Raw genomic sequence first — 18,891 nt, 5'->3', positions numbered from 1 at the left:
GATGTTATGTAGATTGTTCTATTGGAGAAAGAAAAACATTTCAGTTTTTGAAACTGAAAGTTTTAGTTCAAGCTGACCAAAAATGAGCAATTTCGTGCAAATTGTTATTTATATAGCCAAAAAGATTTTAATAGCTTCTAATGTAAATCGAGGAGTTTTTAATGGTATAGCAGATTACTTGCGTAAAATGTATGTAACTATTAGTTGTCACACAAACACTGCATAGTAAGAAAATATTTAAATGGTTTGTTTTCTGCTCAGAAAATAAAAAGTAATATATTAAAAAAAACAAACTGTAAAAGGTATAAACTGTAAATCAGATGACAAAATGCATGTAGTAGATTGTTTTATCATGTTAAGGCCTTAGAAAATAGTGGATCAATCTAGTAGGCTTTATAGGGTTAAAAGTAAGTGCTTGAAGATTTTAGGTACTTTTTTTTCCCCAAAAATTTCCTTTTATGGAAGTCAACATAAATGTTAAAAGTGGAGGAAGTAGTACACCGTCTGACCTTTTCCAGTGGATGTACCTTGTTGGCCTTAGGTGTTTTCTTGCACCACGGTTTTATTCTGTTGTCGAGTTCTTGTTAAAAGCATCGTCAACGTCTGTTGTTCGTGTAGTTTCTATGCTTCTCTTTGTCTTTTCCCCCAGCACGCCATTCGCTTGAGCATTTCAGGGAAGAGAATGATTAATATGTTTTTTGCTTCGGCAGACACGGGCATGGATTTTTACGAAAACGTCTGCACTATTAAAACACAAAGAGCGGTTTTGTTCTCCCGGATCCATTGGATCGAGCCGCTCTTTAGATTTATCAAATTAGACTCAAGTGAATGTGGGTGGTGTTCTGTTGCACATGCAGCAAGGTAAAGGGGGGGATTTAAGGGCTGTATCCCACCGGGAGCCATTGGTCCCCACACAGACCTCACACCCACGCCGTACCTTCCAGATCAGAGTCAGGCCAATAATTCCTCCCTCTGGCAGGAGTCAAGCAAACGTGTAAGCTATTTGGAGCCTTAAACTGAACGAATGTATTCCTGTGTGTGTTTCAGAGGGGAGAAGCGGCTACAGCAGAAGATTGCGCAATAGCTTAGGTTCTATCATATTTCTGTTTATTCTATCATTAATTAATTTATTGGTATTTATATCTAAAGCTATTTTTGGCCTTTCATTATCACTCTAAAAAGCAGTGCAGAAGTATGCATCAATTGTTTTGAGCAATGACGAATTGTAAAACCAACAAATTGTATAAAAAAAAATTAAAAAAAAACTAATTAAATTGAGTTAATTTGTAGAATAACCATATTTTTAAACAAAAATTATGAAAAAATGAAAATTCAGTCATAATTACCCTTATGCCATTCCAAACCTATAAGACCATCTTCAGTACACATACTGAAGGGTTAATTCACCCAAAAAAGAAAATTAGGCTGTGTTTTACTTAGCTTTGAAGCATCCTATGTTAAAGTTATGATTACAGATTATTATTACTTTATGATTTTATGTCCCCACTGGATGCAACAAATGCCTTATTTGTGTCATAGTGCCAGGACATGGCATCACGTTATGGTAAGGGAACGTAAAATTTTCATCAGATGCTTGTGGTATTCGGATCACAACGCACTGAAATCTGAAAGCTCAAACTGAAACGTTCCCAGGCCCAGAAACGAAAGACTTTTTAAAAATCCCATTGAGGAAAACATGAATCGGTGTCGCTGAAAAAGTTGCCATGGCACCCTACTGACTTTAACTTCTGTTTATTCCTTTTAATGTTGGTAACTAGCTACCTGAATGTGTTATTTCCACAGGGATACGAGAATATCAGTAAAGTATTTGTAAATCCCCTATTTGTATAGAGTACCCCTTCTGGCCACAGTGGTGTGAGTTGTCAGAGAATAGAGGAAAACGATATCGATCAGCAAACGCTCAGCACTCGTCCGGGCTGTTGTCCAAAGACCCCAGGATGGATTGAAAAGTCTGGGTTGTCTTCTGAGGATGAAGTGATTTCCAAACTGTTCCTGTCTGAGGACACAAAGGTCTTCATTCAGCCCAGCGCGCTCCGCTGAAATCAATAGGCTGATAAAATTGACAGATCGCCGGTAAATTATGTGGAATCTTGGCCTGACACTCCGCTGTCAGCAGGAAATTTCTTTTTAATAGTCTATTTAAGGAGAAACGGGGATGTGTTTTTCTTAGTCAGGGGGGAATGTTGATCCAGAGGGCCGGGGGTTGGGGGTCAGACGGGGAGGAGGCGCTTGGGTAAATCGCGTGCCGGTCAGACAGAGCAAACGGGACCCCAGGCTGCGGTCCGTTGGACTCTTGCAGGTGTGTGGAGGTGGGGGGTAGGCGTTGGAAAGCTGGCCTCTTTTTTTTTTTTTTTTTTTTTTTTTTTTTTTTTTCTTCGAGAGCAGCCAAAGTAGCCACCTGTCGTTCCACAGTTTTTAGGACTTCCTTTTCATCCGGTCTTCAGCACAACTCCCTGTTGGGCCAGCATGCATCCTGCCAGAAGGCCTGATTGAAACCAACTGCCAGCGGGGGCTGCCTCGGGAACCCGATGTGAGGACATGAATGGAGATACGGAGAACGCCATGCATTGACTGTTTACCTCGAACACAGGAAGGAGATGAGATAGACTTCTCAAAATCCCTCGACTACAACTCTGTTCCAACACCTAGTTAGTTCTGTATTGTGTACTGCCTACACTCGGACAGCTTCCTAAACGAAACATCGTAAGTGATTGATTTGGAGCGCTCGATGTGGGCAGCTACCTTGTGTTTCGTACAAATAGTGACTCACACAAGACACATGTTGAGGAAAATTTGGGTGTTTTTGTTGGGTTTATTCAATGCTTTTCTGATCAGATACAGTAATGACACAGTCATGTATTTTGTGATAGACTATTTTCTGAAAAAATATTTATAAATCATATCGTATCCAAATTTTTGACAGGTACTGTACGCATACTATTTAACATTTAAATAGGAAAAAAACACAATGATAATGTTTTTGGCTGCACTGATCCTTTAAATTGACCATTAAATTCAACCTTTTTAGACAGCAAACTAGGTTTTGGAACAGAGCCTTTATATCCTGTATTTTAGCTATTTTTTCCGCAGTGTGTTATAGGAGCTTGATGCATGTTGTTTTTTTTTACAATGAAAGGTGGAAAAGCAACTAAAGGAAAAAATAAATATGGCCCGTTAGCACCTTGGCGTTTAGCATCTCTCCGCAGGTCCTGATGTAGATGCCTTCAGTCAGACTTTCTCTGGGCCTGTCCTCAAATTTTGAAAAGGAAATTTGCTTTTGCAACCACACGGGCAAAGGCTCTTCGTGGCTTGTAGGACAGCAGAAGGGGGAAAAAAATGCACGCTGGGATGTTTCAGTTAATGATATAAAGGAAAAGTCAAACGCTTCGCTCTTGTGGATTTGATTCGATGGCTTTCTCTTCTGTTATACGACCAGAGTCGTCATGTAGAAAAGCTTCAGGGCCTCATTAGATATTTAATTTTCAATAAATAATGACTTTCTCTGAATGATGTACCGGATGCTCCGAGGCCAGGTGGGAAACCCATTTGAGACCTACGTTGCCAGAACGCAAACTTTCCACATGCGTCCTCCAAGGTTAAAGCCCCGTGTGCGAAGATCTGCAGATTATTTATTTATCGGGGCGGTGTGGTGGGTTTTTTTTGCCATAAGTAATGAGCGCTTGACCTTTCGACGACCTCTTTCGTAGTTCTGCTATTTTAGAAATAATGATGAGGGGGGGTTTATGGCCTTTGTTTCTGTATAAGTTGGGAAATTAAAAGTCAGGTCTCCAGCTGCAGGTCTGTCAGGTGAGCGAATCCGTTCCTTCCGGCCGACCACATGGCACCGTCATCTTTGGGTAAGGCGGATGGGTCTGGACGGGATGGGACAGCAGCGCTCTGATGCTGAGCAGACGAGAATCGGCCCCGTGCAGCTGTCATCTGTTAGCCATCCTCCAGACGGTCTCACGGGACCTGGGGGAGGCTGGATTATTACCCCCACGTCCAGCCTTTCATGGAAAGAACTGCGTCTGCTCTGGTCATCGGCCTGCTCTGTTTTGAGACTGTTTAGGCCGGTAATGAGGGGGACAATGTGTTTTCAGGATTCGTTTGCTGTTGCTTCCAATTTGTAACTTGACAGCGGTGAATGTGTGTGTAGAGTGGATGTCTGTGTTTATTTAAAGTGAATAGCATTACAAGTTTAACATATCTTATGTTTACTGTAAAAAAATGGCCATTTCATGGTATTGAACTTGCATTAGGTAAATATCGGCGTGACTGAATGGCAAAAATGACTGAAGAAAAAATAAATTATGCTTTTGTTTTATGGTTATAGGAAACATACCTTCGTGAAAGGTTGTTTGCACACTAGTTGTGCAGAGATATCATTCGGATTAACTGACTGATAACTGATCATTTGAAGATTATTTACATTGGCTCATAATGGTGTCCATTTGGGAACAGAGTTGATAGCTCCCCTTGTGTCCTTTCCAAAATATACAGACCGTCTCGCCAGTTAATAAACAGTTTTGGTTTTCAACTTTTTTCTCTGAATTGAGTAAATAGTGTAGAATTTATTTCTTCACACTTCACAATGTGTAATTCACATTCGCTGGCATGTGTATATAAAATTAAATCTATATTGAATATGAAGTATTGTATGTTTTATAGATTTAAATGAGATTCAAATTATAATTAAAATGTGAAAATATTTTATTTTAATAGTTTTAAAATGTTATCTACTGTATGTATGTGTGTATATATATTTATACACACACACACACACACACACATAATATACTATATTATATATATTAGTAGATTATATGTATATATGTTAGCGTTATATTATAGTATTCTATTGTATTATATATTATATTTTTTTTTTATAAATGTATATAGCATAAAACACATACATTAACAAAGTGTATTAGCATTGGTCATGTTGAAATCACTTCTTATTTTACACATTTAATTCCTATTAATGTTTCCAAATGTTAAGTTTCCATTTACCATTTAGGTGTTAATGGTGTTTTCAGTCTGTAGTCTATGACATTTAGAGATCTCGTAATTTCATTGGCGTGAGGGCCTAGAATCTTAATGAATAGTTATTGCTGATTACGTCCTTCAACATTGTTATTCTTCAGTGTTGATGTCTGTAGTAGCTGGATGTGAGGCCTGCGTCAGACGCACAGGTAACCGGGTTCATGTGTGTCGATATGGAGCTGTTCTGTGAGATATGAGGGGATGACAGAATGACAGACCGGGGTGAACAGAGGGGTAAGACTCAGCGGGATGCCGCCTAATGCTATGCTTTTTGTCTTGCGTTCCTCCACAGCCCCATCAGTAAAGATCAAGTACCGCTTCATTGACACCAGACTAGGTTGATTTACTTTAAAACTGAAAACAATCGATAATACAATTGGAAAAACAATCTGCTCTCTGCTCTCCAATTAATGACACACCAGAGCTTGTATGTCTCATCGCAAGTTTTTGCTGTTCATGCAAGCCGAGATTAACGGCAGATTTATTTATAAATGAAATCCAGATGGGGTGTTTAACAAAAGTAAAATAATTAGCTGTTTTTGCAATGGTTGAATTGAAATATCACTGAAGCTCAGTATGAAATATCACCTGTGAGAAGCTCTTTTGTGCATATATATTTTTTTTCTTTAGAAGCAGCCGAATGTTTTAGACATTAACTACAAAAACAATCACTAGATTAATTGCAATTATTATGATATTAACCTATTGTCAAAAGATTAAAATAAAGCTATCTTTCTCGCTCTTTTTAATAATTGTTCAACAAAGCACAGTCTCATTTTAGTTACCTGAACGGAGAGATGAAGTGATTTTTAGTTTGGCGAGCAGGTGTGTCGAGACTCTTAAGTCCAAGACAAAATTTGTCCGAACTTCATCTCACCCTTTTTTGGAGCTGTCAGGAGTGGACAGTGCCAGGACCGCTGCCAAAAGCTTTACCTGTGAATCCCATCTGCGCCACCACACAGAACAGCTGTCTGTCTGACAGGCCTCACTTCCTGTGCCGTCCACCTCGGTTCGGGCGTCTGTTTCAGCTCACACTTCTTCCTGTCCTCCGATTTCAGCAACCATTGTAACAACAAATTGTAACTTCTTCGCACTTTTTGGAAGATAATGATGTTGTTTGACAAAAAAAAAAAAAAAAAAAAAACGTGTGTGTGGATGTATTGTATTTATATGCATAATAAATATACACAGTACACATAGATGTATTATGCAAAGAAAAACTTTTTAAACGTTTAAAATTTTAATTACGATTAATAATTTTTATATATATATATATATATATATATATATATATATATATATATATATGTGTGTGTATATATTATATATATATATATTAAAATGTGTGTGTATATATATATATATATATTAAAATGTATATGTATGTATATATAATATATGATATAGTATTTATTACCTTTATTACAGTCTTTTATAAGGTACAAATTGTGAGTATAAAATATATGGAAATATTTATCTTTAATTCTTATTCAGTAAATCAAGAGGTCGAAATCTTTAGAATCACTGCAATAGATCATAAACAACTGTTCTTGCCAATTTTACTTGATAACGTCGAATAAATCTTGAAGTATTATGTCTGAGTTTGTGAAATATAAGACTATGTAAGTGTTTCTAGATGTGTTTGTATTTCTTAACCTAATTAAACACAGAAAGAGAATGTGAAATTAAATATTTAGTCTTCAAGGATTCGTGATGAGAGATGATCTACAGAGATGATAAAACGAAAGTGTTGATCTTTATCTGGAGAGACTGTTTTTGTAGCTGTTTTGAGGTTTTGGCTAAATGACAGGACGGCTGGATGACAAAGATATCCAAACGTCTTTGTGACATGATGTTGAGTCATACTAGAAAGAAAACGTGGTTTTCACTGTTTGTTCAGTCATTTTTAATTTAAACAATGAAGAATATATGTCATTCGCCATTAGACATACAGTATACTGCATTTATTGAATTTATTGCATTTTCATAGTCAGGCTAAGTGTCTTTGGATTTTTTTTTTTTTTTGTAAGAAATAACGTGCCACACATCAGTTTGCATTCATTCGTGTCCTCAATATGAGCACTTTTCCAAGGTCCTCTTTGATTTGGATTATTGGAAGATGTTCCTTCATCGTTCTGATTTGCAAAGCCAGGCTCCATATGTAGCATTTCCAACTCTGTAAATGCAGTCCTCTTATTCAGATAGTCTTTGGTGAATAGTTTTACCTCTGTTCCTTGTGGTCAGAAATAAATGTTTGCTGTAGCTTGGTGTTTAATTGGACAGAAAAGATGGAAATGGCAGGATGTTCAGCTCTTGCATAATCAAGTCGCTGCAGTCTGGTCTTTTTCCAGTCATACATATTATTTTTGGGGTTTTTTTTTTTTTTGGGTTTTTTTTTTCTCCAATAAAATGCTCCAGTCTGACGGCGATTTACAAATAATTAAATATAAATTGATATTTGCATATATACACCACAACATTTGCGTTTTGCAGTCAACAGCTTTTGTACATTGGTGATGATGATGACGATATTTGGTAAATCCTTTCACGTCGTGGCTTAACTCCTCAGGGCTGATTTCCTCTCTCTGTCTTTGCTCTGAAATAAAAGAAAATAATTGATTAGTTATTTAAAAAAGTTACCTTCAACAGTTTTTTTTTTTTTTTGTTATTATAATGTAATATTATAAAACAATTTTATTTAGATTTTTGTTATAACATTAAATGTAATGCATTTAATTTAATTTCATTTTAGTTACATTTCATTGTGTATGCAAGTTTATTAGTTTACGTAATGCTTTCATCCAATATTTAGTATTTCAGGAGTTGTTGGTTCTGGAGTGTTCATGTCGCCCGTCTCCCTGAGGGCTGGTGGTTTGGCATTAACACGCCTGCTGTTTTTCTCCTATCACCTTTCCGTTTGCGGTAGCACACACACACACACACCTGGCTCACATTTCCCAGTTTGCTTTGCTTAGAACAGGAGCAGATGGAATGCCATCGTTCCTGCTGCCCCCATCTGATGTAGGCGGAGTTTCTAGTCAAAACACTCAACCTTAACTGATGAAGTCAGACAGAATCCCATTTGAAAATAACCCTGACCCTCAACGTTTTCCTTTCTTTCTTTCCTTTTTTTTCCCCCCCACCAGCCCCTCCTTTAAGTTCAGTGCCACTTTAAAGTCACCAGCGCTTCGACTCCAGGGATCACTTACGGCCAAACTAATAGGATTTTGCCTACATTTGCTTTTCATATCCTGTCTAACACGCCGTAAAGAAATTATTATTGCTGGAGCTTACGTCCAAATGCCCAGATTGATCGTATGCTCCCCTTGGTCTGAAGTCCTTTATAAACACATTATTTCCAAGTACTCTGAGGCAGGAAACAAATCAAGGCAAATTCTCAAATATCTTTATATCAATAAATTGGTGTTCACCTACTTTTTTTTTTTTTTTTTTTTCTTCAAGCGGCTGCGGTGATCTTAACACAAATATTTGGCTTCACCTTAGGTTGACGTTTAACGTTGACAGCTTTCTAAAGATCACAATGAGACTGTGTGTGTGTGCATGTGTTTAGTCGGGTAACTTTATCCTCTCTGTGGTGACACGATGGGTAGATTATTAAAACCAGTCTTGTTTGCGCTAATCCCAATATATGAGTTTTGCACCCTTTTGAATGTGCCGTTTACACTCTTTTGATTGTTTTTATAGCATTCAGGAGTATTTGCACAGACCTTTTTGCTGCTGCCCACAAGTGAAAACACTAGTTTCCCCTCGTTTATGGTTATGAAGCGTACCGCCCCACCTGTGGTAAAGGATGACCCAGTTCCAGCCCAACTTTAATTCATGTGGCTTCACTTTCCAGAAGGTATTGAAGTATTCACATTTGGCGGTTTTATAAGATTCCGCTTTTGGCCAAATCTTTTAGGATACATTCGAATGAAACGGCAGTTTACGGAGGGGAAAAATGTTGGCTCTTTAACATGCGCTGCTAACACTTCAAATAATTTCATATTGTGTCAAATGTTCGGGCTCCCGTTAGAGCGAAAGACTCTAAACTCTTCCATATGCTCGTAATGAGAGAAGTCTCGATAATTATGCAGAAAATATGACCCACGTTACTTTTTATTCAGTTACCATCTGAGCAGATGCCATAACTTTGAGGAAGACATCCCATCTGCATCAAAAAAGGCATTTTCTGAGTAATCCAGTCTGGTTATGCAATTTATCCAAACCTATGTCCTCACCTGCAAGAAACCAAACGTCCGCCACTAATGACTAGTGTGGTTTAGCCAAACGGACAGAGGAAGGATGGTGTCAAAACACAAAAATAGGGGGAATTTCTCGCTCTGTCATATTTGTGGTGCTGCCATGTGGATATAGTGTTGTAGAAAATAGTAGTTACCGAGTGAGTATGTGCGTGTGCAAATATCAAGACGCAGTCCAAGATGAAAATAAATGCAGATAGAACCGCCAGATGCATCAAAAGCTGGGAAATGTTTAGGGTAAAATCGATCATTTTTATATAGACACAAATCTGTTTGAGTCTTGAACGTCTTAGCAGGCAAAAGTAGCAGTTTTCTGCTATGTGACTGTCTGTGTTTGATTTAAACGTCCTTTTCACTCGTTCGCTGGAGAATCTCGACGCAGCTGTCTGTTTTGTGTCAGCTTACAGACGCTTAACTTTGGCGAAAACCCGAACATTTGAATTCAGTTATACCTCTACGTCTTTCCTCTGGTGTGTGTGTTCTTTATTTTGTCTTTCTCTCTTTCTTTAGAAACAATAAAGCCGTGCGTCTTGGCTGAGGGATACTTTCATGGCGTAATGAGCACTAAGTAGGGGTAAAAGAGACGAGTGCGGTTTTGGAGCGCTCAGACCCACTTCTGAAAGCGCACTACAAAGGCAAGGCCCGGTCTGTTTCAAATATCTGCCTGCCACTGGAATCCTGAAGACATGGGCGTAATTCTCGATTGGACTTATAAAGATCTATCATTTCGTTTTGTACGGATTAAGGTTATGGCCTGAAATGGGAGTGTTGGCCTTTGGCCTGTTGTTGTTCCTAACTCTGCGGTTTCTGGGTGGTTTCTATGTGATTTTCAACAACAGTTTAACCACAAACAGTTTAGCAAATAAAACCTTTACGTTGTCAATTATAGTTTTGAGTTGTAAGGATCTCTTTATTTATTATGTACATTTGTTTCTGTCTTTTACGTACAGTGTGGCTTGTGCGATATTGAACATCTAGGAATTAGATTTGGAAGTTTATAGATGATTTATAGATGAGTTGCTTATTTGTGCTTAATATTTAGAGAGCAACAGTGTCTGGTGTCGATTTAATAAATAATGTTTATACAATTCAGCTAAGTACATGAATTGCACACAGACTTGTCAATTATTTATTGCAGAAAATAATTAAAGAGCAGCCAATTTAGGTCAGTTTGGTCTTTCTATTGAAATCTTAACAATTTAAAGGCCTTAATTCCCTCATCTTAAAGTAAAAAGATCGCTGTGTTCCTTTTTAGAAATTTGTGAAAATCCTCCTTTGAAAGATTTACAAGCAGGTCCAAGCAGGTTGCATGTCATGCTTGACAAAGATATTAATTGGGCTACGAGGAAGCGACTAAGAACAACACAGGATGTGAGAGTCAAACGCTGAGGTTGGTGCACGGCTACTTGGGGAAAATACCCAGCAGCAGATGTTCCCTAGTTTCTCATGGTCTGATATATAGATCACGGACCATTTACATTTGCATATTTATGCCTCCCATTTGCTCATTTGTCATAAATGGCCCAAACTAGGTTTGTCGTAATTCACCCGTGCGGTGCAGAGTATTCATGGCAGAATCAGTTGCTATCTTTTATTGTTTATTTCCTTCACTACAGACTTTACTTTGAAAGATCCAGAAAAGAAAATGTAACTCAATGGCTTCTGGAAGCACTTCAGGTTTTTGAGGATTAAACACACGTTGCGGTGGTGAGATACCCTGACCAAAAATGCTCTTGTGTCATGGCGGAGTGTAATTGTCTTGAGCGTATGTTATATTTCAACCTCTGACAGTTCTTCGCCACGCAAGTTTAAATTACAGTTTTCCCCCTGTTTTTGGTTTGGTGTCATTGTATTCCTCACAGCCAGAGCGTGATTTACGGTTTTATTTTTAATGTGCTGCGGTGTTGGCTCCACGGGCCAAGGTCAGCGCAGTCACGCTCGCCGGGGGAAGAGATGGATGATGTGTTTGTATATTACCTGACAGTCTCTTTGTTGATTGGATATTTTCCGTTGGGCTACATTTAATCCGATCTTTCACTGCATCTGTCTATGAGGTCATGGTAGCAGCGCACTCTGTAACAGAGATATCGCCCTTGATGGAAAAGGACATGTGGATGAAGTCATAACTCAGCTTCAGAGCGCCGATAATGGTTTTCAGTGACAAACGTTATCTCAGGGAGGCTGAGAATTACGATGCAGATTCACTAAAAGGCGTAGTTGGCCGGTGTAAGGAAGAATATCTGAAACCACTAGTTGATCATGCCTGAAAGCATGTACCAAATTATGCCTTATCAGCTTTCTGTTATACGTTTTTGCATTGCCAGATCTAGAAGTTTGGAGTACACTCTTAAAAATAAAGGTGCTTTACAATGCCATAGAAGAACGTTCTTTGTCTAAACGGTTCTAGGCATCGCTGTGAAGAACCTTTTAAAATCAGCTTTTATTTTTGAGAGTGTAGGATGCTTTTGTTGTGGTTAGATTTACAGAAATGCTTTGTAGAAAGGAAACAAACCTTTGCAACTACTTGTTTGAAAGGTAATCTACAAGTTTATTTTGATAGTATTTAATACATCCCAACTGTATCCTGACTAACTTTGCCTCAAGTCATTGCCCTCACTGACCTCACTTGCAGAGAATGATTCAGACCCGCTTTTATCCCTCCCCGAGGTCCAGCCGTATTTCACACCTCTGTCTGTATTTCTTCAGCTTGTTTGTGGATTCGAATACGTCCAGATCATTGCTGAACCCTAACGGCGAACACCTGCATGCGTCTCACTCACCATTTTCCTTTGGTTGCTGAGGCAAAATGTGCAGATCTGTTTGGGCTGCGAGTTCTCCGAGTCCCGGTTTGGCGAGCCGTGGTGGTGGTAGTAGTTTGAAGTCGAGGGCCCTCCGCTGTGGCATGGCTGTCCGTCCCCGCAAGCTTCACCCACCAGGAGCACGTTTCCCAGGTGGGAGATGTAACTGGACGCCAACCGCAAGGTCTCAATCTTGGACAGCTTCCTGTCGGCAGGCTCTGTGGGGATGAGAGTCCTCAGCGCGGTAAAGGCCGTGTTGACGCTGTTGGTGCGATCCCGCTCCCGTGCGTTGGCTGCGTTGCGTTGGCGGCCCTCTGGTAGTGGACCCATTGTACTCATGGAGTTGGGTGGTGACCCTATCAGCCGTCCACCACCTCCTACACCAGGTTTCCGCTTTCTTCCAACTTTAAGGTCATATCCCGAGGAGTCCAAGCGAAAAGATCGGTCATCCGAGCCTGAGCTCTCACTGCCATTTTCCTCATCTTCTGACATCATTGAGATCTCCGAATACAAGTATCGGCTGGGAGCCGGTCGCACCATAGCGAAAGACATCGCTGAAACCTCCAAACCTCTCCACACAGACCTCAAATGTTGCTTGCAAGACCTTAGAGTTCGAAATGCATGGATCTCTTGGCTTTAGAACCAATCCTGCACTTGTTTGCTCTTTGAGTAGTCCTCTAGTTCAGTTATGCTCTCTGGTATTACATTGCTTTGCCACTACGGACTCTTTGAAATGAGTTTTTCTTTGCTGTCAAGACTCGGAGAATTGTTTCTGAAGGGTTGAACTTGTTGTTTGTCCTCACTCACATCCCATCTGAGCTGAAATCCACGTCTTGCTTCCTCAAACGCACATGCACACTCCGGCTCTCCGTCCCTGTGCAGCGCTGGCTCTCCCCCCTGAACAGAGACCCACGTGTGGTTTCACTGAGTGTTTCAGTATGGTTGTGCTTTATAGGTTGTGGGAGTGTCTGGTATGATTCCTCCCTCTCTCTCACTCCCTCTCTCTCACCCCCTCTCTCTCTCTCTGTCCATCCCTCTCTTTTACTGCTTATGCAAATACCCCAGCTGGCGGCTCAGGCAGGGAGCAAAGTGGTTCTATACAGCTATCAACTTCAGCTTTTTTAACTCCCAGTTAATAATGGCCTTTCTTTTTTTCCTGCTTGCTTGCTTGCTTTAGTGGTTTGAAATCGTTTCTTGCTTTCATGCTCATTTGCTTGCTTCCTATCTGACAACAACCCTTTTTTTCTGTCATATTTTCCCTCTCCTTGCTCACTTCCCACTCCTTACCCTTTCTTTAGAAATTTTCCTAATTTCTTGTTTTTATTCTTGCCACTTTTATTGCTGTTTTTCCTTTGACACTTTTACTCATCTGTCTTTATTTTCCCACTGCCTCTTTTTTTCACCCTTCATTAACAGTTATACTGTATGTTAGGGACTCTAACACTACAGGGCTTCAACTGGAGATCTGTAAAGTTTGGGTCATTCTTTCACCCATTCTGCCCTCCTCCCCCTGAACTCTGTAACTATTACCTTACCTCATTGGTGGTTTTACAGAGATCCATGTGTCAGAGTCGGACCTTCTCAGGGCCGGTCTTTTACAGTGAGTCTGTACTCTCGTGGTTTGTCTTCCGCTTTGAGTCAGTGAACTGTCCGGTAGCTTGATTAACTGTGTTGTCCGTGAAGATGAGTGGGTTATCTTACACTTTAGTGCATTGCCGTTTTGTCTGGCTGGACCAGTTTAGTCATGGGAGGGAAATAGCAATATAACATCATCCAACGGGACCATAACTCAGATCGTAGCACCTGTTCTTCTCTTAGACATTACCACCAATCACCAGTTCATGATGAAATGAAGATAATCCCTCTGAGAAACAAGTTTTGGTCATGTTGTGTAGATATAAAGGATCTTTTTGAGAATAACTTTGAGGAAAGTTATATGGTCTTGCTTAGCTTAACTATGGAGGTTTGAAAAGGTTGTCTGAACTTATTATATGTTCTGTCACGCTTTTGTAACTTTATAGCCATAAGTCATTAAAAATATTGTTCCCAAAACATATCAGCTTGACTTTACCATCTTTATAGGTTTCTTTGAGGGAAAATTGCACAAGACCAGCATGTTATTTCTCCAAGTTCTGATCTTTTTTCATCCTAATGTTTTAGGCCTCTTACTGTTGTATAGGTGAATAAAGTGGCAGAAGGTAAAAAAACTGAATACGTTTCCATACAATGCAACCATTTGATGGATTATAAGTTTACTCCTTGATGTCATTATAATTTAATTTCCTATTTACCCTCTGGAAAATATGAAGATATGAAAAGTGGCTTGTCATTTTTCCCCCTTCATTTTCTTTAGATTTCATATTTTTGACATTAGCTCAAGACTAGTCTGGCGGTGTAACGATGTGGTTATTGTACCATTTCTCTGCAAATGGCTGCTTGAGATGTAGATGATGAAAAAGACGTTTTGAGGACGTGGTAAATCCATATTAATGCCGTCTCATGTTTAGTCTCTTTGAACCGCAACCTCATTAATAAGTGATGTGAGTTAAAGGCCAGACGGGATATCTGATTTCCGGTGTTTGCTCGTGGTCAAAACCATAGGAGAGGCGGATCCTATCAAACACTCGCTTCCGTACCTTTTGGCTGTATTTTTAAGTTGCTATTTGTTGTTAATAGTAGCAATATGTACTTTTTCAGCTAGACTGTAGTCTTTTTCTTTTTAAGGGGAATTTATTCATTAATTCATTCCCCAAACGGTCATTTGAAGCCCATCATCATGAAGAGCAGGAACGTAGCACTTAACACCTGAAACTTGCTTTCTCCTTAAATTTAAGATGGAAAACGATTCCAGTCTGTCGAGGCATGAAGCCTTTGTGTTTCATGTTTTCATTAATGAAAATGGTTTTGTTAATGGCTTCTGCGAGCGAAGAGATTTATATTCCTCTGAGTGGGAGAGCACTCTTTAATTTTATTCTTGTAAAAGGGAATTTTGACCTGGTTTAACTAGCAGCAGTAAATCACTAGTTGAGTTTTTAACACAATTGTATTGAAATAATGTTTTCCGCATGTCGAAACATGTACGATTATCCTGTTCCGAATGGACTTTTCCTCTTTTCTGTTTTTTAGGGCAATTGGAATAAAACCTTAAAGATGTCTTTTTTCCTTCTTGAAACCAATTTTGAAGTTGAATGGCTTTACCAGTCACTGGTCAGACATATTCACTCCCCAGACTAAAAAGTATCAGTTGCACTTCTGCAAAGATGTGTCTTCATGAAGAGGCGAACAAACTCTTCGTTGTGAAAGCGTCAGTGTTTTGAAGTCTCAGTTAATGTTGTGTGATGTGAATGAATCATTTGGTTTGAGACAATTTGCTTGGCATTTATAAATAACGACTAAGAAATTAGTCAACTGAATGCTAAGATTTATATATAGATAGGTGGTGAGTATAATTTACAATCAACCATTTTTTAATTAAAAGATTCACTAAGATCCCAGTGCTCCTTTTTTGGTTCTTTTGTTGTAAAGGCTTACCAATACAGTCAGTTATTGATATTGATGTTTTATTTTCAATTTTATATTTATATTTTAAAATATCCAATATCCAGGACCGTTTAAAAATGCATCTTATTTCTGTAACTTATTTGTTTAGAAACACAGTAAACATAGGTTAATAAATAAGTAATAATTTGTAATGTTATTACAACTTTAAAATAACTTTTTCCATTTGAGCATATTTAAAAATGTGCTATATTGCTATGATGCAAAACTGAATTTTCAGCATCATTACTCCAGCCTTCAGAGTTACATGGTCCTTTATAAAGAAATCTTATTAACATCACTGTTGAAAACAGTTTAGCTGCTTAATATTTCTTCAGGATTAAAGATGAAATCCAATAATAGAAAATATAAATATTGTCGCATTATAAATGTCACTTTACTGTCACTTTTATTTAAATTAAATTCATCTTTGCCTTAATACCTTGCCCTTTAAGGGATATTTCATTGCTCTTCTTTTTTTCTTTCTTTTTTTCCTTCTTACCATGAAAGCTCATAAAATAATGTACTAACATAATGAGATGTTCTTTTGTCATATTGGTAGATTTTAGGGATTAGTTTTTCTTGACAGCTTTTTAAATGACACGCTCTGCACCTGTTGACAAGCTTTTTAGGCTTAATATTTAATAGAAAAATAAGTGCATTTGTCACTGTACACAGTAGAGAAAGATGCTCATTCAGCGAAGCATTTATGTCTTTTAGTGTCACAGTCACGACCGCAATGACACGGTAATATTTCTTTCCAGACCCCAGCTGTGACCTTTCAGTCATTAAAGCAAGAGCTCACCGCGGCAGTCCGTATATCCCGGGACGAGTCATTACAGGAACCGGGTCATAACGTGACGACATTCATTAGGGTCGAGCGAGACCACAGCAGAGATGGAATGTCTCGCTACCTCATAAAGATCGACCTCTGGGGTAACGAATGACAACGCTCGTTATCTCGCCGTTGGCTCGCTTAAAGCAACGAAACGGCATCCCATCTGACTGCCATTAGCTCCCACTGACCTCCTCCAGCGCTCTGCGACATCTAATCCAGCAGAAAAACGCTTTCTGGGCTCCGATCCTCTCAGGCCGCAGGGTTTTCGGTGTTTGGTTAAACACCCGGGGTGCGCCGTACTGCGATCGGCTCCTCGGATCCGTAAGCTTGTGGGTGGATTTGTCTGGACGGGTCCAAAAGAGCGCCTATATCGCTTTCAGAACAGCAGAGACCCCTTAATCTAAGCCAGACGTGATCCGGCTCGCACACGCATATGGGACCTGCTGAGGTCACAGCGGCGATGACTTCAGTTAATTTATTCAAAAGAGAAGGCGGAGTCATATGGAGGGAACAAATAAAAGCAATTAGACTGGCCGAGGCCTTTGTTCTCATTGCTCTTATTGTGACTTTTCCGTTGTTAAAGCGCTCCTGTTCTTTTTTTATGACATGTTTTCTCTCGGGTACATTTACAGTGCGTAAAGCATATAAACAGGCCAAAACTACAGAGACTCTGAGTGGGTTTCTTCCACTGTATTATAAAGGCCGGAAGACCTAATTGAGAGCAGTCCATCCACACGTGCACCGACTCACAAAGCTCTTATTTTAACGTTCGTTCCAGACTAAGCTACTTTTTTGCGCTTTTGTAAATTTTTGTTGTTCAAAATTAATTTCGGGAGGTTTGCTTTATGAGGTTATGTAGGACTAGAAACTAGAAAAAAAGTTTAGCATGTTATTCTTTAGGGGTTGTTCTGTGATCTTCACATTTCTGGATATGAAATGTTTATTTGTAAAAACATTTTATTTATTTCTTTTATTGTGTTTTTATGTTTTATTGTATTAGTTAGCTGGGTTATTTTTTTCTAGTCAAAGAAAGAAAGAAAAAACAACTGCATGATTTGAGATGCATTTGAAGTTAATGAGAACTGCTTTTGCAAATGAACTCTTCATATATACCTCAAATGTCTAGTACAGTGCAATAATGAATCATTATTATTTTAGTTCATTTTTAAATTTTGAATCAGAGTTTGTACTTCATCACTTGTTCCACATCATTCTCTGTTGTATTTTTCTCAAGTGTTTGCTTTTATTGACGATTTAAAAAGGTTTTTACAACCGAAAATGAAGTGAGCAGCAAATGTGAAAAGTACTGCGTTTTGGAGAGCTCTTTGGGTCCCGCTCAGATTCTCATATTCCTTGAGCGGGATGCTTGGGTTTGGGTATTATTCCATGATCATTTTCCAATTTCGATTTTTCCAGCGAGCTGTTAGCGGTGGATGTTAGCGGCATCCTAATGGTCTGCACGCAGCTGCCACTCACCCACATTCGCGCGCACGGGGATGCGGTGCGCTAACACGTCTGCACGCATTCCTGCTGCAGACGCATGGCCCTGTTTGGATGGACCTCATGGAAAGTGTGGATGTGGCAGCGTTCCACTGCGGAGTTTGAGTTTACTGGGATTATAAATGATCCCATTAGAGGGAAATGCAAACCTGCATTTGTGGGGAGGAGACGCAGGCTGCTCCGTCTGCAAATGGCTTGTCGCTCAGTGGCCCGTGCCGAGTGGGTAAGCCGTGGAACCGCTTCCATAAATCCAGACTTAAGCAGTTCTCCTGCCCGGTGCCCATCGAGAACCAGCGTCTCCTCGCGTTAAACGCCCTCCGTCAAATCAGCACTGCTGCTGGAAAATATTCGTGCCAGCATGCAATCATAAATCAAGTTGCTTAATGCACCTAAACATGTTATTGAATTTGAAATGGCCACGTTTTTCAATTTCAAGCTAGATTTCATAAATTGCCCCTGGAGAACTTTACGTATTAGCTGATGATATAAATACACCAGTTTTGAGAGGGTGAGTCATCGCTTCTCAAAGCAAACCGCAGAAATGCTCAGGTGATCCACCAACTAGGCCCTGCCGGTATTCCAAGGAGAGTCAGATCAGTACACCGCAGCAATAAAATGTTGCAAAAAGCATTTATGTATTCGCTGTACATAAGTATTTTTTTGGCCAAGATTCAAATCTGGATCTTCTACACGCTTACCTTTTAGGTAGACATTGACTTCCATAGCACTGAAAAATATACTATAGAAGTCAATGGCTACTGTTTTACAGTAATCAGTTTTTCAACAAGGTGGCAACAACAACAGATAGCTGAAATGATAAACAGTGGGAGGGTATGGCAAATCCTAGCTTTGGCTTAAAATTACTTGAGAAAACTAGAGCAGACACTGGATA

At 39.3% G+C, this 18,891-nt stretch overlaps 2 protein-coding genes across 2 annotated transcripts in view; one reads left to right on the top strand and one right to left on the bottom strand.

Annotated features, from left to right (window-relative positions):
* The window catches only part of bop1 (BOP1 ribosomal biogenesis factor), a 68,801-nt gene that overhangs the window by 17,667 nt on the left and 32,243 nt on the right, over positions 1–18,891 (top strand). The gene's annotated exons all lie outside the window — the stretch shown is intronic.
* scxa (scleraxis bHLH transcription factor a) lies at positions 6,954–13,032 on the bottom strand. The gene is made up of 2 exons (XM_043217830.1): positions 12,107–13,032; positions 6,954–7,660 (listed from the first exon to the last, which is right to left on the bottom strand). The coding sequence occupies exons 1-2, from the start codon at positions 12,674–12,676 to the stop codon at positions 7,622–7,624; spliced, it is 609 nt and encodes a 202-aa protein (XP_043073765.1). The 5' UTR covers positions 12,677–13,032; the 3' UTR covers positions 6,954–7,621.

The sequence above is a fragment of the Puntigrus tetrazona genome, chromosome 19, assembly GCF_018831695.1.
Source record: "Puntigrus tetrazona isolate hp1 chromosome 19, ASM1883169v1, whole genome shotgun sequence".
NCBI lineage: Eukaryota > Metazoa > Chordata > Actinopteri > Cypriniformes > Cyprinidae > Puntigrus > Puntigrus tetrazona.
Note: the sequence above shows the minus strand (reverse complement) of the source record. Positions and strands in the feature narration are given on the sequence as shown.

Coding starts and splice junctions, on each gene's coding strand:
- scxa (XM_043217830.1), bottom strand. CDS start 12,676: ATGTCTTTCGCTATGGTGCGACCGGCTCCCAGCCGATACTTGTATTCG. Junction 7,661..12,106: donor TCAGCAACCAAAGGAAAATG/GTGAGTGAGACG, acceptor CTTTTATTTCAG/AGCAAAGACAGAGAGAGGAA.